Below are 26,021 nucleotides of genomic sequence, written 5' to 3'. Positions count from 1 at the left end.
TATTGGCTGCAAAGCCCACATACCTTTTCCCCACTAGATTTAAATTAGCTCATGCCTGAAAGAAAACCACAAAAAAAACAAAAGAAAAACCTACAGACACTACGGGACTAGAGTTTAAGATCCCCGATCTAGCTTCTTTATAGCTAGACATCGCCGTGGCTTCTCTTCCTTTTCTTTCACAGTTGTGTGATGTGTGTGCAGAGCAAATGATGGATGGGATGGATCAGCGGAGAGTGGGAGCAGTTCTGGTTTATCACCGGTGATAGAGCCGGTGCACGTGATTTCTGAAAATTCTGCGGTCTTGCTCATCATATCTCAGGAAGTCTCACCTCGGCAGTGGCAGTTTGAGTGCATGTGACATGATGAGTTTTTGCAACATAGACATTTTCAGGGAGGAGGGAGTGCACTGCTTTTCATTACGTGGGTGCATTAAACATTCCACCATTAGGCTTCAGCTCTATGATTAATGTAAAAGGAAAGATTAATGTTGTGGAGGAAATACCCTTGGTAATGGGCAATCTATTATTTACATGTAGATACAAGACAACAGGATTCCTGTCCTGCTTTCTCATAGGAGCCAGATTGGCGCATACAGCAGCCAGACATCTTCCTGAGTACTTTGTACAAAACAATGTGTAAATAAGATGTATTGTACATGTATGTGAAGAAACTACATACCTTCTCAAAATAATATGCTGATGAATATGCACTCCTGCTACATTTCTGTTACTATTTGAGGGGATATGCTGGCACTGTACCACTGCTGACCTATCCATGAGTCACAATGTTTGATGGAACTGGATGATATGCTGCTTTCTTCATCAAAGAGCCAAAGCTATGCCACATTTTGCTCCTGGGACACCAGTTCAATAGCCCTGCACAACAGTATAATTACTGTTGTGGATATTCTTTAGAATTTTCAGTTGGTAAGACTTCCCATTGTATGTTGCACCAAAAAGTTTATAATCAACCTCAAACTTAAATCTGTTGTAATCTGTTTAGGAAGCCAGCATTTTGAAGCCAGTGCTGGCAGTGCTCTACAAATGAAAATGTAAATTCTGGTTTTGGCCATATAATGAGTTGCACCAAGATTTTGAAATGAAAACACTTTTTTTGTGATGCATATACTGTATCGTGTCAGATTGAGAATAATTCAGAATTCAGAATACAACCACCAGATGACATCTTGCATGAGCTTAAAATGAAGGGGCGATGGGAGAGGTGCTGGGTCTTAATGGCCAATATCTGAAGAAAATTCATGTGCTTTGGAAAAAAAAAAAGAATTTGAATATTTTAGCATTTACTTCACTTACAACTCACATTTTTGACCTTTGCATCACCTGCAGCACTTGGACACTGCCAGGGGTTGTTACCTAGTTAACAACATCTGCAGGCCTTCTTCCTCTTTGGGACATCAGGGATTTAGCCTTACATAGCTCTGAGCTTAAAATAGTCTGTACGGTGATTGCATGCCTCCTTTGAACCAATACCCCATGTGTAGGGGCTAATTGTAAACATATGGGCCATCTGAATGCATTGTCTGTATGAAAAACAAATTTTCCCCAGAAATGAATTCTTGCAAGTTCTGTATTATGCCTGTGAACGATGGTGCAGTTGTGTTTGAAAAACAAAAGGAGCATAAATTCTGCCAAAAAGAGAAGCATTTTGAGAGCTGTTGCATAAAAATGTGCGGAACTTAAGAGCAGATCTAAGTATAAAAAAGCCTAAAAAAAAAATTGGTATTTTACCTTTTAGCATTTTGACCGCAACTGTCTTGCAAGTAGATAACTTGTCGATTCCAAATGCAGATGCCTCCACGACTTTGCCGAAAGCTCCATGTCCCAGTGTTTTGCCTGCGGAATGAGGAGAATAAGGCATTTGGGTAAATGGGCTTGTATAGGAGAGCTTTGCCCCATGGAGTCATAAGTCAAACCCCAGTATTCACTGTCAGGAGAGATATAGGCCTGTAATTAAAACAACCTGCTGAGCTTTTGACCACTTGGCCGACTCTCCACAGGGAATTTATGGCGTAGTTAAGACCAGGTGACGGCAGCAGGTCTCGGATGAAAAATGGTGTGATACTTATTTCAGAGAGGCCGGCCACTCCTGCCACATTCCGACTTCAGGAAACATGCTTGGAATACATGTGGCTGAATGAGCGAGCGTGCATGAATTTACGCGTGCACACGCCCACATTCCCACAAATGCACATACACTCACACACAGGCACATGTATCCTGAAAAGCACATGCATATACACATCCATCAACTACACATGCAACCACACCATTACCATATATGCACGCTTGCGCGCACGCATGCACACACACACAAACACACACAAACTCTTGTTAGTTCTAAAGAACAGAGGAAGCAGCAGTAATCATGCTCCACCCCATGCTGCAGGAGACTCACCCAGTCTAAGTCGGTCTCGGGGAAACTCCCACTTGCTGCTGTCATAAGGCAGACGGTCACATTGCTCATCAAGGGGCACCTCATCTGGGTCCATTATGATTGACAGATAGCCTGTCTTTATATCCGCAGAGCTGGGCTGAAGAGTGGGGTGGAGGGCGGCAACATTTTATTACGAGAGTACCACTCATGTTGACATCTCTGTACTGTAGTACTGTACAAGCAACGTGACACTTGCATGATATTTGTTCCAACACAATGTTCGCTCATTTCAGTTCATTTCTATTTATATCTGCTGATGTGTTAAAATGGCTGCCACAGGTATTTCAAAAGAAGCCAGAAGTTTCAAAACCATAGGCCGATCTCATTTTAATATTCACAAATAGGTTTAGTTTCAGCACAACTAAGAGACATTTAGAAAGTCACATTTGCTGCTTCCACATTCTATTCTTAGTGACATTTATGTCTTAATCTTAGGGACATTCAAATCTTAAATAGCAGTTCTCAGAATGTTCATGCAGTGATCAGAACTTCCTTGTAGTGATCAATGTCATATGACCCTGTACTGCCTGTGGAGTGAGTCGCTCACACAAGTGAGCCTGTCTTATAGTACTTTCATCACTTAAAACAGTACTTGTGTTAGGTAGATCGTTTAGCACTTACATTGTTTTGTGTTATGTACACAAAACAACATAAGAACATGTACACTTTGTGTTGTTTACGTGTAAATGGGTCAAGTTAAGAAGGAACGTTTATTTGCTTTAGCCGGTCTTACACCTTCAGGGGGAGCTGCCTACTTTTCTTGTGACTTCAGTCTTTTGAAAACCTTTTTCTTGTGGCTTCAGTCTTTTGAAAACCTTTTTTTGTTGTTGCATGCACTGATGTGCTTCAGCCCCTTATAAGCTGCTCTGTATGAGAGGGCCTACTAAATCAGGGGTTTTCAGCCCTGTGTCTGTACAGCCACAGGGTGTACTGCTTTTGTGGCTGCTCAGCACTGAACTGATCGATTAAACAGTTTGATTACACAGTTAACGTACCTTACCTGGTTTCTGGGTTTCTAATGTAGCGCAACAGAATATCTTACCTTCCTCAGTTTACGGATGAAGAGGATGAGCATCAGCCAGAGGAAGGTGGCCGCCACTCCAGTACACACCAGGATAATGACCTCGATGTTGGGCTTCCCCTCATCACCTGGAAGGTGTCCATCAGACTGACGTTAGGTGGGCCCGCAGTGAATCAACTGGTTACAGGAGCCAGCTATTTTATGCAGCAGATGCTGGAATTTATATGAGCTGATGAGCATGCAGATGTGGAAAGACTGGAATAAGCACTGCTGGTAAGACATTTGTTTTGCGTAAACGCTGACTCCGAACAGCATGTGCGGAATAGATCTGATTTTAGCTTCCAAGATTTTGTGAGTAAAATTACACCAGCGTTGGTGCCAGTGGTGAGGAATTTGCTGTCAGATATACTTGCTGCTTCCTTTTGTAGTTTTTTCCATTGCAAGCTTTTTATGTTTATCACAATGAATGTACTCTGCAAATGAAAACACTTGTTCATACAGTGTCCGGCTTATTTCCGCAGACCATACCACATTGCTGCTCACCATGTCAAGCTGTGTACCTCGTAACAATCTCCACATACATTGAGAAAACATTCAAGGTAAACCAAATTAATGACTGAGTCAAAAGACCCTTGTGCTGTTAAGGAGAGTGCACGTAATGTAATTCAACGTGAAGCCTACCTGATGTGGTTAAAACTTCCTGTGGAATTGCCTGTTTAAATTTTTTCTTTAGCTGATGATAAAAAATGATCATAAAATAGGGGGAGAACATAGGTGGAGGTTGGGGGGTGGGGGAGGTGTGGAAGGAGGCAGGGACCGAATTTTTGGTGCCAGGACCAATAAGACTACCATTACATGACCTAGCTGCTCATTTTGTTCGCCTCAAACTTGCTTCAAGTTTCACATCTCATGCTAACTTTAATGAGCGGACCTCTGTCGGTAAACTGCCCTCGGTCATTAGTGAAGCTCCACCCAAACTCCACGGAGGTCAGGTCCCATGTGCAGTAACCCAGATAATAAAAGCACGGAGGAATTTGGCTGGCATTCTTGGCAGCTTTGGCTTCTCTCTCAGGAATACATTTTAATATTGAATCCTGGCCTCAGTTATTTATGCCGGGGACAAAAAACACACACACAACAGCGAGGATCTAACCCCAGAGATGCTGAAGGACCTTCAATGCCATACCTTATATGGCAATGCTAGTGAATTTAGACTTAACCTATCTGGTCTCTGTTTGTTTGATGTGGAGTGGCTTGTCAGTTTGCATCGATTTACAACTGTAAGACTAAAATTAGGGTCCTTCAAGAGTGATAAAGATCTTGGCTTGGAGATGTTGCTTAAAGTATTAAAAAAAAGTTGACCCAGATGCACTGGTGTGAGGTGCTTGAAGAGGAAGGACAGGGAAGGGGAAAAACAGAAATGGAGATGGAAAGTCTAAGTTCAAAAAGTAAAAGTCCTCCCCAGTATTTTTTTCCAATCACCTGGATGTGTTAAATAGCGTAATTCTTCATCCAGGCAGTAGAACTAATTAGCGAAATCAGCTGGCTGAGTCCATGGGTGGAAGAAACACATGACAGGACTTTTACTTTCTGACCCCTGGACTTTCCACCTCTGGAGATGGCAGCTCACCAACTACAGTGATGACTGCTGCTGTCTTCACCCTCCCAATAGTGTTGCTGGCCCGGCACTCATAAAGGCCTTCATCATCCTTCTTCACTCGTTCGATTGTCAGTAACCCGTCCTCCGCCAGAGTGATTCCTGCGCACATTGTTTTTTTATGAGTTATTATGCTTTTCTGAGAAGCCTTTGTGGACACACAGACATGCACACATAATAGTCCAGCGTAAGTTATTTTGAAAGGGAGTCTTTTGAGGTCTGGCTCCCTGTGTAAGGATCGTTGGCAATGAGCATATCACACATCATTAAATGTTAAAGAGAATCTTCTGAGTGCGGACTCCCTGTTCAGAATTGTTGCCAAGTCTAATCTGCACAGATCTCTGCAAGCTAAATTCCTGCAGGTGTTCACCATATAAATCCTGGCACGGGGAACAAACCAGACGATAGTATAGAACAGGCCACAATAACAGCAGAATCCCGCCATTGTTTTCAGGGTTCTGAAAGGCAGCTCTGTTCCAGAATAACATGTTTTTAGCACTGGAAAGGCTTTTGAAAGCAGAGTTAACGGCACACAGTGCAAGCCTCTCCATTGGTTCCTACCTGGTCCTTGCAGCACAGGACGCCCAATCTTGTACCAAGTGATGTTGGGTGATGGAACCCCCAGGGCAGAACAGTTCAGGATCAGAGTGCTGCCGCTGTTCACGTCCTGATTGGTCAGGTTCTGCTGCAACCAGGGCCCTCTCCGCTCTGCACAAAACAATCAGATAAATATATACTTATAAGTAAATTATCGCCATAGATTCTGGTAAAAATTCTGGAAAACTATAGATGCATGAACATTATTAACAAAATTAATAACAAAAATATACAATCATATAACTGAAATCATTCGCCATTTGGTCACCTTGAATTTTAACGTGCAGAAGGGACACCATTCGGACCTCCTTCTGGGTGTAGTCGTTGAAGGCTCTGCACTCGTAGCCCTTGGTGTTGTCCCAGGTGACGTTCTCCAGCCTCAGCGAGAGGGAGATGGAGTGGGGGGTGAGGGAGACGTTCTCACTCGGGACCGTCCGGTTCTGCGGGTCGTACCAGACCAAACTGGAGTACAGGTATCGCGTGGCTCGGCAGGTCAGGATGACATCATCCCCCTCTATCGGCTTGTGGGGCTTGATCTCTATGGCCTTCGGGTGACCTAAAGAAAAATAAATCCCAAAAACCATCAGGATGTAGCGGCAATAGCTGTCATTTTGAATTCCTAGAACTACAAACTTGGCGAAAAGTCTGCAAACTGGATTCAATATTTCAGCTTTAACAAGCTTTCTGCACCCTTCATGCCAGAACCTTTTCAAGCAAGCTAAAACAATTTTCCAAAAAAAAAAAAAACTCATTTTGATTCAGAGCACATTGTCTATATACACAGCTATTACTGTACCCTGCAGCTATCATAAAAAAACACACATTGTCCACTGGACCCCTTCTCTGGGCAGAGTTATAGAATGTAAAGTGCCCCCCAAAACCCCCCCCCCATTACTGGGATGCCAGGAATGTCAAATTTGCAGTTGTTTCCTGTTTCATCACTGTTAATTGGAAGCATGTTGCCGGTGGATGGCTGGAGATGGTGGCTGACCTGCAGCGGTACAATAGGAACCAGGCCAGGGCCTACGCCTCAGGGGAGCAGGACCATGCTTGTTTATTCAGAATGCTGGAAAGCATTCCGCGTTCCGTAAGAGAAGACAGCTGTTATTGCAATTCCATTCCCCTCCTCGGCATTCCATCTCCCCCAGCCACCTCCGTCACTGGAACTCGCACGATGCATTCTCCGGTGGCCGTTTCTCCCCCGTTCCTGTTCCCTGTGCTCTCACTGTCCCCTTCTCATGTCCCCAACCCTCTCGGGGTGAGTCTGTCCCTTTACTGCTTTGGAATCACTCTTTCTATGCCAGTTTTGCGCTTTGCTTTGCAAAAAAAAATTATGGGCTCAAGCATCACAGTGAACTTGAACTGCCAGCTGATCGAGAGAGGGAGCATTACATAACCGGCTAGATGCTTTTTCATTCCGCTAACATTTGGAACCAGTCAGATGCTTATGAAAATGATTGCCGCAGCAGAAGGCCTCTTGGGAGGAGCAGGCAGAACCTGCTGGCACTGCAGTACACTCATGCTGTCAAAATTCGAGCAATTAGGTGGAGCCATATGGACAGGGACAAGCTTCGCCTTCTTCCGCCCGTCATGAACACTGTCTGCTTCAGCGGAAGATGTTTTCAATTAATGCCCCCCTCTGGACTCTTTGCTTCACAGCGGGATCTGGGTATTCTTATTCTCTCTGTTGTATCCATTCCAAAGTCACTTGAAAAGACACTGAAAAAATATACTGCAGTTTGGCCTCTATCCTGAAAGGCCACCCTCGAAGCATGAAAAAAAAAATCAAAAACGCATTTTTCGGCAGTCAAATTTTGACAATCAAATGAAAACTACTGCCTGCTCTTCTCACAATTCGGACCCACTTACTGTCACTAACGTAGAAAGGAATGCTCCACGAGTTGGTGCCCAGCGCGTTCTTTGCGTAGCAGTAATAAATCCCCGTGACGTTCGCCTCGGCTACCACCAGGGTGCTGATGGTCTGTGTAGGAAAGCAAATATTAGCCATTAGACATTTGCTGGAAATAGAAAGCGTGCATTCAGGCAAAGACATAATTAACTGTAGCACATTATGGACATGAGAGTATGCCAGATAGCATTAGATTTATGTTCAGCCTGCCTCCTAGGGTAGGGCAGAGGGCCACAAAGCCTGCTAGGTTTTGTGGGGTTTGCTAAAAAAGAGTCCGTCCTCACATCTTGTTACCAAGGCCTAAACTGACTGTTGATTGTAAGGCTAGTCATAAATGCTTGCAGACGCTGCAACCCTCCCTGAAGTACACGGCTGTTTTTCTGTGACACCCCCCTCCGTCCCAGAGACAAAAATTATTGGACATCAACATTTCAGGTCAATTTGGTTATTAGCTAATACATTTCAGGTTGAAGGTTTCATCAAAATCCGGGATTTTCCCTCCCCCCCACACTCAAGGGTTTCAAATTAATGAGAGGATGCATCTGGGGATTTAAGAAACTGCCGCATTTCTTTGAATGCTGCCCACCAGAAGGCACAGCTGGGCTCCGTGTCATTTCCCCCAAGAGTGTTTACAATGCCCCGTTTGATTCCTGTTGCCATTCGACACTAAACCATTTAATGGCTTAAGTAGACATAATAAAGTCAGTTTTGGGCACAAGGCCAGATTGTAGTATTCCCCCCCCCCCCCTTCTGTTCACAATGACATTTGTTTTCGGAGCTGCTGAGTATTACATATGATAGGTACACAGTTCAGATCATAGGATTTGATGTTAACTTCCTGAATTTTCAGTGTGGGTGGGGGGTGGGGGGGAGGGGAGGGGGGGCTTTGAGCTGCTGGCATGATTCTTAGAAATGCATCTGAAGCGGTTCTTTCAAGTTTTTCTTTGTCATGTTCCAGACTATTTAGCCCTTCGAGAACAGCCTATGTGCGCCAAGGCGGGGCCACATGTAAACGCAAAGGCAACAGATTTCTGCCAAGATTTTGACAGACCAAAAACAACAGCTCTTCCAGACAGAGAACAAGTAAGGGGGGGGGGGGGGGTGAACGAGAGAGACAAAACAAATCAGGTCAATTTTCACCTTTAAGAGTTGCTATCAGGAGTGTATTTTTCTGCTCATGTGTTATTGGCAGACAGCAGGGCAACACTTGCCTCTCACTGATTTTTCTGTCATACCAGCTGAGACATCTGGCCCAATTACCACTCCAACAAACAGCCTTTAACGTAAAGAGAAGCAATGCGCTCAATCCTCATCCTGGGTTGTGAGCTGCGAGAGTTGTTCCCCACTATCTCTATCTCACTCACTTTTGCTCTCTCTTCTTTCTGGCCAAGTAGAGAGTAGCCCCAGCGTAGCACTGTGTGAGTGTTTAAAAAAAAAAAAAAAGGTGTGCCGTCGTGATTGTCATTGCCGCGCAATCCGTAAATCACGCAACCCGTGCTGAAAAACCCTTTCAGGCCGAGTCGAGCGTCGCCCGGGCATCGACCCTCGGACGGCGACCTAACCCAGACGCTCCTCGTCGCCATGGCCGCCGTGACCCAGCCGCAGTCCGTCTCCCCTCTGTCAGTCTTTACAAGGAACCCCTCCGAGACCCGTCCTTACCAGGCCCTCCTTCACGGGGCACGGCGATTTACGCGAGGTGACGGGGAGGAATTCTGCCCAACAAAATTCCCCCTCTTTTAAAGAAGTACCTTGTTATCACCGACCCTTGCGCCTAACCCCTATAAAGCACCCGCATTCGGGCCGGGATGGCTTGTAAACAAGGCTCGCCACCCCACTTATGGGTTCTACCTGATGCCCAATGAAAAGGGCATGTCCTTCTTTAAATATGTACGTTACAATTAGGCTCTCCGTCTGCATTACAGAAAGGAGAGAAAGAAAGGCTTTCCGTTTGGTTTATGCATGGCTCCGTTCAATTTTCTTTAACTGCTTTTTGTCTGACAGTCATTACTTCCTTTACTGGTTTGAATTTGCTGTTTCAGATACTTGTTTTATTTAGAATTGGTGCCCTTGGCCTGATCCATCATGTCAGAACAACCTTCTTTAAATGAACCCTACAGACAGGGCTCTTAGATGTGCTGCAGTCCCAGCCCTGTGCTTAATTAAGTTTGCGGTGAGTGGTTCTGGTAACAAGCCCTCCTGGGAGATCTGCTGTAATGTCTACAGTCCCTAATGTGTGCTTTGGAAACTCAAGCCAGGAAGATGTGATTGGCTCTCAGGTACTAACTGACAGAGCGACTGGGAAGCAAGGCGTAACTATGATGTATTTGAGTTACCAGTGACATGAAATGGTCAGTGGATACAAACTAGGGCCTAGCTGAATGCTGAATAATACTATGCAGACTTTCCTGTGGTAAGATTAGAGGTATATAAAGTGGTATCGCATGTTGAAGGTCTTGCAGAGTTTAACTTCATTTTATTAAGTACTGGTGTTACAGGCATCTAGAGTTGTTCTTTTGGGGGTAAATAGAGCCCGTAGAAAGTATTTGCTTTTCTATACCATGCACCTATGACTTATCAAAGGACTGGTCTCCAGAGTGACTTGTTTAGCTAAGCACATGCAGTGATGTTTCCTATTCAAGTGGCTAGACTCAATCCAGAGCATGCAACTGTGACTGGGAGTTTCATGCACTGATGTATTGCCATGGTGCAGTTATTGACCATAGCTTCACCTAACCTTCACCTAATAGAACAATCCTCACACCATTGCTCAATAGCACCTCCTGTAAGCACAGTAGCTGTAGCATGGCAGAGCATTAAATAAACTGGCATTTTCCGTGGCAAGATTTTAAAAAGGACATGATTGGCTGATTCAACGTCCACAAGATTACATCTTAGTTTGGGAAATATTTTAACAAGTAGGGCTACTTTATATTCATCACGTTAACGCTGTTGTTAATATTTAAGAGCAATACATACAACAAAACCAGCTGCTATTCGTGAAAATACAAGAGGTAACAACAGTAATAACACTGTAGTAAATCATTGGCTTACTGGATAAACAAACCCACCTTGGGCCATTTTAGCTAGATTGCCTCTGTTTTAACATTTCAACTGCAAGGACTCTCACAATATTTCTACAGTTTATAGTATATATTTTATTAACCTTGCTTGCCAGTTAAATTCAGGCATAGCCATCCAGTTGGTAACCGACTGATCAGCTACATCACAATGCTTTTTTAGAAAAAGACTGAAAACCAATAAATAGGGAGCCAAAGAGTCAAGGACAGGCTATTTGAGGCTACATGAATGCTCCAATTTGCCAATGGTGCCTGTTAGAAATTCATTGAGTTACTGAATACTGCTTTTGAAATTATGCATCTGGATGATTCAGCACAGATGAACTTCGCCACATTTGGTTGATCATACTGTTTTTTTCATGCAAATGAGTACAATAAGGAAGTTTTTTTTTCTCAGCACATACTCAGAAATGGTCCAGTAAATGTTATTTAAGGGCTTTTCTTATTATCTAAGGGCTTGCAGGACACAACTGCCAGAGCATTTGCTTTGAGATTATTTTCTGTGAGATTAATTTTGAGATCCAGGATGATTTGGGGTATGGGGCGACATGGCTCAGGAGGTAAGAGCGATTGTCTGGCAGTCGGAGGGTTGCCGGTTCAAACCCCTGCCTGGGCGTGTCGAAGTGTCCTTGAGCAAGACACCTAACCCCTAACTGCTCTGGCGAATGAGAGGCATCAATTGTAAAGCAATTACAAAAAATATAAATGCAGTCCATTTACCATTTGGATATTTCATGTAGGTTCTGACAGGTTGATCATCTTCAGGATATGCCGCTGATAATATTTCAGGGAATCACACTGAGTCATCTAGTGCCTGCTCCTCAATGTTATTACAAAAGGAAAACACTTAAAATGCATGTGTTTGCACAGCCAGGGTGTTATAGGTCTAGAATGATTGCATAGTGTGGCATTCCAATGTTGAGGGAACGTTGGCTTGCAATGTAGTGACAACAGTTTGAAAGTGCCACAAATTTGCCTCCTCACAACATCAAAACCAAAGTGGACAAAAACATGTGCTGCAACCAAACCAGAACCAATATGTCATATGTTTTGGCTACATCGCTTGTTATTTGAGTATATACATGCTGCAAAATGAAGCTGGATGTTCCTTGAAACAGCAACCCCTCATCATTGCAAGGAAAATAAAAGGTTAATTCCTGTTTTTTTGCAAGCAAGCTTTGTTGTGGAGTGAATGAACTTGAACTTACAGCACTGAAGTTACAAAGTGTGGCCAAGCCATTTTGTCGTTGTGCTGTTTATGAGAACCATAGTAAGGTCCATGCTATTCTCACTGAAATGGTCTCACAGCTGTTAACGCAAAAGCTTTAGTCTTAAGATTGAAGCAGCTGCTTTATTCGCAGGCCTCTGTTTTATATTGAAGGAAGGTTTAGGGTATATATTTCCTACACACAAGGAGGGTAGGCCAGCAGTGAGCCAAAAACACACTCCTGGCACAGACCGCCACTGTAATTTATATTCCGGAGCCTACATTTAATCGAAAGCAAATTACAACAGATATGTCTGCCTGCCATTAAATTACTTTTAAATCTCCGACAACAACAGTTACTGAAGGAGTATATCAAAAAGTCGACTTGAGGGATGGATATCTTAATTCGTTCTAACATTAACCGTAAATTTTTGCAAAAACGTAATCTGAAATCCTGGTCAAGAACTGAAACAAATGAAAAGAACTTGTGATTCCACTGGGTGCATTTTTAAAGAGGCAGTGGTCCAAAGGTCTAGCTGAAAAGGAAGTAATCTTTTAAGGAAAAAGTCCTGCAGCAATGTTTAAGGTTATGGAAAATTTTATGAGCATCTATTCAGCGAGTCATCCACAAGTGAAGGGAGATGATGTCAGTAAGCATGTGACACAGGAGAATGAGTATGGGGGCACTTACTTTATTTTGGCCTTTCACAATCTCGTATTTGGTTTGGATGAGCTTAATCTCATTGTGATTGTGCTCTGTCATTTTCCCTTGTTCGCCATCAGAGTGGATGGGTTCTGGTAAAGTGTATTTCATACACCTGCAAGACAAACACAGAGAAGAAACACAGTTGCTGTGGGCTCATATGGAACACCTGAGGAATCCATACCAAAAATAAATATAAATAAGATTTATTTTAAATATATAGAGAATGAATATATCAATAAAATATACAATATTGTAAGTGTATACAAGATCTATGGTAATGTATGATATTATATAGTACATACAGTATATAGTACATATATTATATAGAATGCTTGAGGCTTATTATATTATTATGTCTATGCCATATACACTTTCAATTATTAAATTATAAAAGCTGTATTTATGCAATACATTTAAAAATATAAATACAATAGTAATTATAATTAAGTTAATATGTCGGAAACTAAATTATAGTACGGGAAGATACAGGAACAGCTTTTTAAAAAATTAATTCTGAGAACATAATTAGGATGCTGCAGACATCCTAAGATTCTGTGCAAGATATCTACACAATTCAAACAGGAAAATAACAAGAATTTTTTTTATTTAACACTGACAAATTTCATCAGCATGGTAGTTCTCTTGACCTGCTCCAATCCTTAATCAGTGCAAACGGAACTAAAGAGAAATAAATTGTTTGCTATTGAATAATCAGGCAGGATGTGTTATGAGGAAACGTCCACGCACAGTATCAGCCCAGCTATTTCGAAACAATTTATTCCTGTTTTCTCAGAGAAAGGCCCGGCAAAGTGACAGCCTTTCACTACAAAAATAACTGGGTGGAACGCTCGCTTCACCGAGACCTTGGATTTCAGAAAATCATCGGGGGCCGACTCCTGGCAAGCCCATCCAGACAGCTGCTGGCTCTGGAGCGTCCGCCGCACGACAGGCAGAGTTCGGCCAGCGTGCGTCCGCAATTCGGTGTGAAATGTGTGAGGATCCCGGGGAACGCAAACATTCCTTCTGCATGGGGGCATTAGCGCCCTTGTGCTCACAGGTCTCTCTGTGTATATAGCCGTACCAGTGGCACTGTAGTGTAACAGGGTCGGGGAACTGAGTTTGTAACTCAGACGTTCTGGGTTCGAGTCCTCGACGCTGCGCTGCAGTTGCGCAAAATGTTGACTCGCTTCAGTGAGCAAATAAAATATAAGCTGAGCGAGTCAATAGGGACGAGGGCATCTGCTAAAGAGCAAACTTTGAGCACACCGTGTGCTTGTGCGATATCCCTCGTTCCGTGTTCCACCGAAGCGTGTGAGTGCCGGCGTGCGTGTCTCATCCGGGGGCCGCCGGGGCCGTGAGAGGAAGCAAAAAAACTGGGCCCGCGTTGCTCGAAACGAGAGGAACAATCGCTCTGATGAGAACAGAGGCGAAGGAGGAAACTGCAAGACCCGTCAGGAAGGGCCAGGCGAATGCGTCACCTCGTAGAGGAAACCCCCCCTCTCGCTCTGGCCAGAGGAGATAAGGCTGAACCTCAGACCTCCCTGGGTCAACAAGGGACTGCTGGTCGCTCCTCATCCTGCAGATAAAAACCCTTCATATGTCCGTCTCCTCACTTCACCATGACCTCTCTCTTCCTTGACCCGTCCCCCCCCCCCCCCAGTCCCCACTCCCCAGTCTTAAACACTTCTCTCCTTCAACCAAAGGCACTGATTTCTATTCAGCATTGCCCTATTCACATTGCAGATCAAAATTAGATTCCCATGTACTTTGAGAACAGTCTATTCAGCAAGAAACAAACACTGCCAAATGTGTCTCCCCCAAAACCAGACAGGGTTTTCTTGATTGTTTGATATGCTTATGAACTGCATTCTCAACAGCTCCATTTGTGAACTGTTGGGTTCCACTGCCAGACCTGATAATCAGGTTTTTAGAGCTCACTGGCACTTGGTTCTGCTACCATTTGAAAAACCAGGGAACTTTAACAAATCATTACAGGCAATTAATGGAAATACTTGTCAGTTCCACCACCTGAGGGGTACAATTCCACCTTCAAAACGTTACTCCTGTATTGGCCTCCAGTGAGTCTCACTAATGACTCTGCAGTAATGGCCTATTGTGTCTCTTGGAACTGAAAGGGCTCCTGCTGCTTTTGACTGAGCCAGGCCTTTGGCAATGTTCAGGTTGTGTCAGCGCATAACGAACCTATTATCCATTTTTTGTAGCTGTTTTTCCAGCTCTTCCAGAAGCTCTTTGAACAGGATGCTAATATATCATGCCCAAAGCTACAGGACCAGTTTCGGCAACCTGGCGATTATGCCAGGGGCTGCATTTCTGTTATGAATTCATCGCATTTTTGGGCCAGACACAATCTGTACTGGCTCATTTTAAGTTCTGGAACCGCAGATCTGAATGGGAGCTCTAAATCCCAGCCTCGCAGAGATGTGACAGAGTGTACAGGCCAGGATTATTCCTGATACAGCAGAGCCAAGCACAATGGAAAGGATGACTCCCACTACTGGTAGAGAGTAGGGGAGCTCCATTTAACCAATCAGATCAGGGATGTGCAATGAGAGCAAATCCATCCCGGGATTTCATGCTTTTGTGTTCTTGTGGTCATTTAATTGTCAATACCAATTACCAGTCATTTATTTTTTTGTAAGTTCATGAACTACAGCAACAAACTGCACTTATGTAAACTTGGTAATTATCATTATTATTATTATTATTATTTTTTACTGTAGTCCAATATAGGAGATAACTAGCATTATACAGCTGTTTAGAAAATGAAGACAGAATAACTGATTGGAAGAAAAACCAGGGTGCACAGAAGCCCTGGAAGAATGAAACAGCTGCACTCTTGATCCATGCGAATGAGAGGTGGAGAGAGAAAAGTGCGATAAAACAATTGAACAAGTAGATTCCAATTGGGAGCGGTCTTCTGCACCCTCGGTTCACTCTTACGCAAGCAACCAAGAATGCACAGGAAGTCTGGGAGTGCCCCCCCCCCATTCTCTTCACAAAATGGAGCAACCAGTTGGCTTTCCCCATTGTGGGCCGACAGCCTTGGTGACTAATCCAGTCTATGAATTCCTCTTCTAATGGGAAACCCTGGGAAGTGATGGTCGGAGACTGTACTTTAGGTTAAATTCTTGTTTTGTGGGGTTGGGGACAGGGTTGCTGGGGGGGCGTTACGGTATTCCTTTGCAAATGGAATTAAGAGTTTTCACCAAGAGACTGATAGTGGTATTGCTTGGAGGGTGAGTCTAACCCTTATATTAACAATTCACTTTCCACATATATTCCTAATACATGCCTCCTCTACATATTTTCACCCAAGTACTACATTTTATAACATGTTTTACTTATATTTTGTTTTTTGTACAGTAATAATTTTTGTACAATAAATGGGCAGCCGCTGTCTGAAGCTGCTCCTTGATTGTGATTTGAGGGATGATGGCGAGCTCACCGCTTGAGGGCGGGGTTGGGGTCACAGGGCTGCCACGCCCAGGTGATGTTGGGCGTGGGAATCCCGAAGGCCGTGCAGGTGAGATGGCACTCCCCACCCTTCGGGCAAGGCTGCATGTCCACCCTGCCCACTTCCTGCTCTGAGATCACCGGCTTCACTGTGGAAAGACAGGCAACATAAGGCAGTGAGACACCATCCGTTGCCAACTTTGCCTTGACATCATATTCAATCCATTTTATTCCAAAATCACAATTTTGCTTATTGGCCTAAGACCTGATATTAGCAGATGTGTGCTATTCTGTAGGTCAGTAGAACAGTGGCAGGAGACACAGTAGCCAGCAGTAGACAGATTCCCTGCTCTGAATCTGTCACCCTGCATCTGAGGATCAATAAAACTGTTGTGTGCTTCGGTTTGACTCTGCAGTTTCTTCACTTCGTCAGACCCAACCATTCACAAACGAGAGCTGTGGAAAGTTCAAAACGGGGCAAAAAGAGCGCGCCAAAAATATTGGAACAGCGAACTGGACTTCAAATAGGTACTTGATGAATGATCTTTAAAATGGTTTCTTAATTGTTACCAGGGACTTGAGATTTCTGGTTTCTGGTTGTTTTTTGTTTTTGGGGTTCCACTCCATTCCAATGAAAACGTGTTGTGAGGAGTGAGGGCAATGAATGAACCATAAATCACTTTTACATGGAGTGGGAAGTTCTGGGAGGAGGAGGAGCTTTCTTAATTCTGAAAAAAAAATCCAAAAATCTATGGAGAACGTGACAGAGAGCATTGGCATTCCATTGTTCATTAGTACCTGAGCATAATCTGGTCGGCACGTGTAGATTTGCCAGAAACATCACTCGCACAGCTAGGTGCCAACAGGTTGAATTTTTTTTTGCCTCCAATACCCCACCAAACATGTCACTACAACCTTAAAACTTGCATTGATAACTTTTATTATTATTTTTTTATATTATTTTATTATCACATTTATTATCCAGTTGTTTGAGTGTGTCAGTGCCATTGCTCCTCCATGAATTGTGTTCCTTAGGCTGCTGGGACTCCAACAGCTAAATGGTATGGGACACATTTGAGAAATCGCAAAGAACAACTGAAAGGTGAGGAGGAGGAGGAGGAGGAGGAGGAGGAAGAGGAGGCAGAGAATGGGAGTGAAAAGGGGACATGTAGAGACAGTTGGAGATGGGATGGAGAGAATAAGAAATAAATAGAAAAGGAAAGAACACAAATGGATTGACGAGGGAGAGATGTTGAGACAAGGAGGGGGGGAGCAAAAAAAAAAGATGGGAGAAGAAAGGACAGGAGAGGAATGGAGAGGGGGAGGGTGATTGGTGGTGGCCAATGAGCCCAGGGGGGTGGTGGGGGCCGGGGGAGGGGGGGGGGGTAGACTGGGGCAACCGTGCACTGAGGAGAGGAGACAGGGCAGCTCCTTCAAAGGGGGCCCGCTGATGAACACCAGCTGCACAGCTACATCAGTCCCGCTCTGGAAACAACAACCCTACAAATTCCTCTGATGGAAGCTACCTGCTGCACAGGAAAGTGGGGCAGAGGAGGCTGGGGGGCTGTGCTGTGCTGTTTCATAACTGAATTTGCCCCTTGGTTTGACGACGTACCCAACCAACTGCTTCTGGGTTTCATTTCACCCATTCCAAAGAAAACATTACATCAATTAATAGCTTGATATAAATTGCCAGAAGTTAAATGTTAAATGATGAGGGAAATTAGAATTAACCCAGCCTACCTTGGACCACTAAGGTGTAGTTGAGAGACGTATGCAAGTTTCTTCCTGTGTGTCTCAGGACAATGGTGAAAATCCCAGCATCCTTCTGCTTTACATCTTTAATGGTGAGACTGAAACCCGACGGTTCATAACAAGTTGAGTTTTCCCTGATGGGATCGCCATCTTTGTACCTGTGTTAAGAAAGCACAGTTTCACAGGGGAAGCTGAACATAATCACGGTGATTGCAGCAACATTCGTTTGTAGGATTATGTCGGCTGTATACACAGAGATTCAGCTGCAGAGATTTGGAGATTACGTTTCAATTCAGTCAAACAGGAAATGAATCGAACGACTAGAATATTATGGCCAATCTTCAGTTGAATAGAATTTCAATTAATTTCCTGAAAGATTTGAATCGAAAAAGAACTCCAGATGTGATACACTGTGCCTGTCTAAGGCTTACTGTCCATTAGCGTCTGCTAAAACAGAACATTGGTGAGTATACTGCTTAACTGTACTATTACTCTTCACATATGTACTGTATTGGAGATGTGTATTTCCCAACTCAGTCTTACCACATGACAACATTTGGTGCTGGAAGTGCGACGACCCGGGGTACGATGGTCACCTGGTGTTCGCCCTCTGGGGCAGTTATCACACTGCTCTCACTGTAGAACACGTTGAGGAATGGATCCTCTGCAATTAAGCACGCAACCCAAAAGGAAAACGAAGAGAGGAAAAAACAAAAGCGTCAGTTTTCAGGAGAACGCTAGCCAAAAGACAGGAATCGGTATTCCTAATGAGCAGGGAATGTAAGTATGTGAACCGTGAATGAGATAAGATATCGGGGATTAGAAGGAATGGGCTCCTAGTTGTCTGTGTTGCGCTAAGGCATTTGCTCAATGGACTGTGGCGGTTGCTCAGTGAAAACACTCACCATAGATGATGACTTTAGCTAAGGCATGCTTCTTCTGGATGTTCACCACCCCATGCTTCTTCTGGACGTTCACCGCCGTGCACTTGTACCAGCCTCTGTCCTCCATGGTGACGTTCTTCACGATCATGGTGCTACTACTCATGAAGTTCAAGGATGGTTCCTCTCTCATGGGGGTGATGATGATTCGATTCGACTGAAGAGGAAACCGCCATGAACAACTTCAATCACTACACTACATGGCTAGTTAACAATACCCTCCCCCCTCTGGTTCTGCTTGCAAGAAGTATGCTTTTGGAAAGTATAAAACTAGCTATTCTTTATTCTGAGCAGAGCAAGCTTGGTTCTGTGCTGAATTTAACTGAGAGCAGCTGAGACAGATATGAAATGTCCTTAGAGATAAAACACCGATGTTCATAATCATAAAAATGGTGCTGACTGGCGATACTGCACTCACAGTTCTCTGTGGGAAGGTCCAATTGAATACAGGTTTTCCATTGAAGGTGATTTGTCCAGAGCACGTGAGGTTGAGGGTGTCCCCAACCAACAGCTTGACACGTTTCGGTGTGATCCTGACATTGGTAAGGTCAGAGCCTGTGCAGCAACCAATCACAGCACACCTTCAATATCCTCAGGCCAATCCAATCCCAAAGCATAACACAGTCCAGCAAAACAAACTGAAACATGCAGCTAACCTATTCAATACACAAATACAGGGTCCCAAAGCACACTGCCAATACTAAAAAATGAGCTATAAATAAAATAATTGTAAATTGTATACATCAGAAAAATTATATACAGATAGCATGTATTAGAAATGTATAAGTATGACATAAAACTTCATATAAGATAAGAAAATACAAAGCCACTGCCTTTTCAGAACATGATTAAGAAAATACACAGTATGGCGCAAAATGAAAAATGTATAGCAATTGTATGATATTATGCATTATATTAGACATTCATTCTATTACACACGTCATATATACTTAAAAATAAATTTAGAAAGTACAATCAATTTTCTAGAATTAATGTACATAATGTACATTGTGTATATTGTTTGGTGAAAGAAAAAGAACTTACTCAGTTTTACGAGGATGTAGAGCGACGGTACACGCTGACCGTGGACGATGGCGACGCAGCGGAGAAAGTTGTAGTGCGTGTGGCGGACGTACGGAATTGTGAAACCGACCTGCGGGTCCCACTCCGCCCCCTTTTTGACGCTGTCCGCCATTCGCGGCTCCTGGACACAGGGGACACGGGTGAGGACCCACATTTCAAAAAGTGGCTTTCTGCGCGAACGGGGAAACGGAACGGGGACAGATCGCCACGCGCTTCATATGAAGCCAGGAGCCGCAAGAGAGAGCCACCGTCACACTGTGTATATGTGTTTTTTTTGTTTGTTTTTTTTAAGATTACCTAATATTAATATAACTAATTAATATACACCAACAAATACAATAAGTAATAAAAAATAATTGTAATTCATAATTGTAATTGATAAGAATTAAAAATGCAACTGACGACTTAGTGACTGTAGTCTAGGTGGATGGGGCATGGGTGTGCCCAACACTTTCTCAGTAACAATAACTGTAACTTGTTATTTCTTATTAAAATGAAAATTATAACCTTATTTGGAATTAGGTTACTGTATACATAAATTATATAAATGTTCAGAGGGACTGGTCCTCTGAGGGACAGACAACATATTTTCTGTGTGGCCTGACTCCCCTTCTGCAGAATAAGGAACTGAATATTTGCAGCTTTGCCTTGTATAATTTTTTTTTACCTTCCCTGGGGCATAATATATTTTTTGTAGCCTAACAATATAACAAATATAGTCGCAGCCACTGTACTCAGCCATACTCCCTCGTGCGCTGAAAATTCATTTTAGCCATGACACACAGCACTGTGACAGACGCAAAGCTGGAACTATGAACAGACCGCTCACAGAGCAGCACTAGAGCTATCTGCATTATATCAACTACTGTTTCACTCAGGGTCCCTTCCCCCCCGCCACCCCCAGTCATGGCTGGGTCGTTTTCTGAGAGAATGGATGAGGAGATAACACAGGGCGAGCCATTTAAGTGTGATGCGGCAGGGCGGATTTCTGAGCTGTCGTGTTCTCCCGCGGTTGTTTTGTGCCACGGCCAAATGCGATGTCAGGAAAGGAACCGGGGAAGGAAGCAGGAAGGAGAAATGCCATAGATCTCCCAGAGACAGGAAGGTCACACAGCTATCTGTGCCATCTGAAAAAAGGAGTGTTTGTCCACGCCAAGGCGCTGTGAGAGAGGGCTATAGATCAGCTCCCTGCCACACACAGCAGCCTGTTGTTGAAGTGGCAGCTTTTTGTGGCAACTCCTTCATGTCAGAGAAAGGACACACTGTTCATTCCAGCTGTTACATAACAATGGATTTCACCTAGTGTAATAAGATGAGGGACAGTAAGGAGGAAAAGACATACGACATATCTCGTTTACATATGGATGTTATATATGGATGCAGTCTGTTGAGAAACCCCTCACCGCTTATCCGAGAAACCCCGTTCGCCTTTTACTGGATCTTAATCATACACGCATTGTTTTTTTTTAAACCTGCATTCACTGGACATAATGAATAAAGCAGAAGGCTTAATTTTAGACGGATGGCTTCTATTTCGAGAGAAACAAGAATGTCCGTCCAGCTTCCCGTTCCTTTCGGAAGCAGACAGGATGACTCCGCTCGCTGCCATATTTTCTCCTCCTGCACACCGTGCCACCCTCCGCCTACCCCCCCCCCCCCCCTTTGGTCTCTTTCCTTGGGGATGTGAGCAGAGACCAGGGTCTGTGTGAACCTGGGAGACGCCCTCAGTCCCTGAGTGCCAGTCTGTGTTATTTCCCACAGCAGATACCATACCAGAGCCGCCCATTACAGCGGAAAGAGAGAGAGGCCTTAGTTTGCTACTGCGCTGCCAAATTGGTTGTTTATTGGTTTGTTAATTGCTTGCACACTAAGGCCTGATACATTCAATCGGCCTTATAATCAGGCCTTAGTTTGTCACTGTAATGACAGTTTGGTTGTTTGAGTTTTGTTAATTTGTATGTACACTAGGACCTCATACATTCAGTCATTAATAATGAATGAAATTGTGAATAGGATTTTTTTTTGCTTCAAATCACATAGCACGAGGCTGAAATGAACAGTTCCAGTGGATTTCAACATTCTAAATTGCATTTTCATATTGCATCAGATTTTTTTAAAAGAGGAATTCCCAAGAATGTGAGTGCTTCTAACAACTTCCTGAAAACCTTCTGATATGAGCAATAACCGTGGCTCATTTCTGTCATGGCTTAGTCACCGCACTGAGGTTTAGAAGCAAAATTCAGCTTTCAGGGGGAAAGAATAATTAAGACACTGAAAATGAGAGTAAGAAGATGGCTCACCCCCTCCAGGATGACCTGGTAGTCAGGTGACGTGGTCCTGCAGGGAATCAGGATGTGGTCATCATCGGCAAACACCATCACGGTGTCCGGATTAGAGCTGTGCTGGTGTACAAACGGCCGTCTGTCATCTGCCCAAAAACATTATAATAAATCAGATAAAAGACGTGCATGCATGCATGTATATACAGTACACAGAACCATTAATTAGGGAGGAAGTCCAACACTGTTGAGATTGCGCGTGTCAGTCAGAGCTCCTAGGAGTGCTGAGAAAACGTGACCTCTGGGGTCACAGCAGAAGTCAAGTGCCTCACTTTTTACGCCACCTCCCCTCTCCCTTTTGACAAAGGTCAGAGCTGCATCTTGCAAAATCGCTTTTGTGACATCAAGTGTAAAATGTAACAGAAAAAGACGAATGTGTCCTACTCTCCATACAGCGAGTGAGTGAGTTGGTCTCGATGAGCCTGCGACTCTCAATGAGTCTGTGAGTCTCAAACAGTCTGTGAGTCTCAATGGGTTTGTGAGTTTCAATTAGTCTTTGAGTCTTGATGAGTCTGTGAGGAAAGGACCCACTCTGCCTCCCAGATGAATGATCGACCCCAGCACTCCTTTTAAAAATGTAATTTGTAGAGTATTTTCTTTTAAAACCTGAACGCACAGCCCGAAGCTATGCGAACCGCAGTGGCCAGCCCCACGGGGGGTTGGGGGGGGGGGGGGTTGAAACGAAATACCCAAACGAAAATTTAAATCTCTCTATGCAAACAGTCCCCTGCCTTGTCCCAGCATTAAATAAAGAAACAAATCAGTAACGGAGCTATGAAACTGCCATCCGCTTTTCACCCGGCACCCAGAAACGACTGCACCATTGACTGGCGGCTCACTTCACAGAGGCACTGTGGGAAAGCAGCGCTAAAACAAATACCACTGTAAGTGTCCGACGCAGAGTTCCCGTTTGAAAATACCGAGGCTTCGCGGGACGATGGCGGGAGCAGGATTTGGAAAATAAACACTGAATAATGATGGAGTCTAGAAAACAATGTGGATGGAGTTTGAGGAGTGGCTGTTTAGACTAGGCACCCACGGCTAACCAGCCTGTCACACAGCCACGGAGCAGACACAGGCCCAGGATGGAGAACCGGGGGCTGAGAGCCGCAGGAACATCCAGTCAGGGCAGGCAGGTCAGGCACAGGGCACTGCCGCTTTCACCAGATCACTGATTTCACTCGTTTCAGGGCTTACTGATTTCACTAATTTCAGGGCTTACTGATTTTCCTCATTTCAGGACTTACTGATTTCACTCATTTCAGGACTAACTGGTTTCATTCATTTCAGGACCTACTGATTTAATTTATTTCAGAGCACAAAAAGCATAACACGTGCATACCAGCGGAAAAGCTGACAAAAAAAAACATAGAACCTCTCTACTGTTCGGTTATGACCAGGTGTCAGTGAAGATACGATCCATTCAGATGTGTGTGTGAGAGAGTGAGAGAGAGAGAAAAAAAAGCAAGGCAGAGAGAGAGAGAGCGAGCTAGTGATGTTTCAAGCTTCAGGGGAAACTGGAACAACAGAAGCCATAGCAGGAAATAATAGTCAATGACCAGGGCTTCCGATACAATCATGCTCTCCTTCCCCAGTCCAGAAGAAGGCCAGCGCCAAATGAATGTCTTCCTCTCTCTGTGAGAGGACAGCCACGTTTCGGCCGTTTCCCCCACCACAGCTCCCGTAAATGAAGCCAGCTCCGCGTGCAGTCATACGTCTACAATTACGGAGCGTGCCTTTGCCAAGGTCACTGATTAATGGCTTTGTTATGGAGTAAAGGAGGTGTGGGGTGGAGACCGTCTTTTAGTCTTTCCTTTTCTTTTTTTTTTTGTTTAAAGATAGGACCACTTCCAGGTTGTGTATCGCACAGGAAGACATCAGATTGCTCACTGACCGCAGCCTAGCCCTAGTTTTTAAAGGGCAAAGGCTTAAGTGATATTGGATTTTTGGATTTTCGCCCGCGTACCGGTCAGTTGGAACACCCTCGGATTTTGTTTCACTAGAATCTTGAGAAACAAGCAAACAAAAACAGCTAAAGAAAAAACATAAGAGCATAAGATAAAGCAAAGACCTCCTTATTAGTGTGGCAAAAAGGGTTGTGAAAACAAGCATTGATTTAATCACAATGCAAATGCCATAGGAAGCCTATATTTTACACACTCAAGCTAAGTGAGGTTAAACTGACCCGGAATAAGAATCACATCCATTGGCAATGGTGTTGCGCATTCCATTATGGTTTATTACTTTATAAGTAGTCAGGCTGGGCTACTGAGCTCCCAGCCCCCCAGTTAGAGATAGACTGTACAATACAATTGAATCCCACCACTAAAATAGCTAATGGAAGAATATTTTTAATATCATTAAAATCCAATTATTTGCTGTGAAGTCATTTTACTCCATTTTCTAGGAGAATTCTGTGACTATCATCTAGTGACCAGTGATGTGCAAAATACATTATAATACACTAAAATAAATGTATCTAGTGCAAGTCTGTGTGTCCGTGTGGGTTTCCTCTGGGTGCTACGGGTTCCTCCCACAGTCCAAAGACATGCAGGTTAAACTAACTGGAGAGTCTAAATTGCCCATTGGTATCAGTGTGTGAGTGAATGGTGTATTCAACCTGCAATGTATCTGTGACCTTCCCAAGGTGTATTATTGCCTCTAACCAAATGCATGCTGGGATAGACGTCAGCCCCCGACGACCCTGATCATGAATTAGATATGTAATTATCTGACATGGGAAGCTAGATGGGTGTCCAAAGTACAAGCAAAATGCACATGCAAACATATGTTTGAAATAGTGTGTCCCTGGCGCTGATGCCTGCTTCTTCCATGCAAGCCTGCGGGGCATGTGGCGCTCACCTTTGACGAACACGTAGGTGGTGACCTCCTCGTCCAGGGCGTGGGTGTAGTTGCACCTGTACGTGCCGGTGTCCTTGTGCGTCAGGTTGTGCACCACCAGCCGGCTGCAGTGGCTGTGCGCCCCGCGATCACACTCCTTCACCAGCACCCCCTCCGAATCCGGGCTGCGCCAGGGCAGGCTCCACGTCAGCTGGGCCGAACCCCTGTCAGCGACACAAGGGGGTTCCCCTCACTTTTCATCACCACCGAAAAAAAACCTCGTTTTCTCCCCAGAAATAATCAATCACCCCCCAAAGCGGCCGGAAAGCAATTCAGCGACCGGGAGAACGTCACCGCCCGGGTGATTAAGCGCACGGAATTAGAATTTCGTTTTTTGCAGCAGAAAATTTGGGCACTGGGTGTTTATCGTCACGCCACTCGCAGGCGAGAGCGAGTTACTGCAACTCTCTCAAGAGATAAGGTATTTCGGGTTTGTCGCTCGAATTTTGCGCGACAAACCGCTTTCTTCTTTCCCGAGCACATCTGGAAAACTGTTGGATGTGACTGTTTGGCACACGGCCGCACGTCTCAGAGACTTGTTTTTGGCTCGTTTTTGGCACCTTTCGCGTTGTTTCCTCGCCGGCGGATTTTTCGGCGTTCCTCACGGCGAGGCTCGCAGGCCCTGCTCGCCGTGTTTATTCTGAAGCGTTTGAAGGCGAATCACTCGATCGACCGTCATCGGATAACTTGGGAGCTTTCACGTGGGAACGGGGTCTCTGGGATGATGTGTTCAAATAGCAGACATTTTTTTCTCTAAAAAAAGTCTGTTTCAAAGGTCCCATTAAAGCGGTCCCAGGGGACCTTCAACATGTCTCACATACCAGCGCCGCTGCCTTCGACACGACCGGTCAGCAGTTTAAAGCTATCAAGGAGAGCCAGAAGCCGAGACTGTACGGGCCA

The 26,021-nt window shown here is 44.3% G+C and overlaps 1 protein-coding gene across 1 annotated transcript in view; it reads right to left on the bottom strand.

Annotated features, from left to right (window-relative positions):
- Positions 1-26,021, bottom strand: part of kdrl (kinase insert domain receptor like) — a 60,455-nt gene that overhangs the window by 22,422 nt on the left and 12,012 nt on the right. Inside the window, exons 3-18 of the mRNA XM_064329222.1 lie at positions 25,083-25,285; positions 22,182-22,309; positions 19,843-20,002; positions 19,217-19,353; positions 18,763-18,955; positions 18,401-18,521; positions 17,846-18,015; positions 16,095-16,251; positions 12,614-12,740; positions 7,599-7,710; positions 5,998-6,285; positions 5,694-5,840; positions 5,106-5,234; positions 3,497-3,603; positions 2,416-2,551; positions 1,749-1,853 (exon numbers count right to left, since the gene is read on the bottom strand). Coding sequence (XP_064185292.1) covers positions 1,749-1,853; positions 2,416-2,551; positions 3,497-3,603; positions 5,106-5,234; positions 5,694-5,840; positions 5,998-6,285; positions 7,599-7,710; positions 12,614-12,740; positions 16,095-16,251; positions 17,846-18,015; positions 18,401-18,521; positions 18,763-18,955; positions 19,217-19,353; positions 19,843-20,002; positions 22,182-22,309; positions 25,083-25,285 — 2,420 coding nt within the window. The remainder of the gene's footprint in view (positions 1-1,748; positions 1,854-2,415; positions 2,552-3,496; positions 3,604-5,105; positions 5,235-5,693; positions 5,841-5,997; positions 6,286-7,598; positions 7,711-12,613; positions 12,741-16,094; positions 16,252-17,845; positions 18,016-18,400; positions 18,522-18,762; positions 18,956-19,216; positions 19,354-19,842; positions 20,003-22,181; positions 22,310-25,082; positions 25,286-26,021) is intronic.

The sequence above is a fragment of the Anguilla rostrata genome, chromosome 3 (genome assembly GCF_018555375.3).
Source record: "Anguilla rostrata isolate EN2019 chromosome 3, ASM1855537v3, whole genome shotgun sequence".
In the NCBI taxonomy this organism is placed as follows: Eukaryota; Metazoa; Chordata; class Actinopteri; order Anguilliformes; family Anguillidae; genus Anguilla; species Anguilla rostrata.
This window is presented reverse-complemented; position numbering and strand designations above follow the sequence as displayed.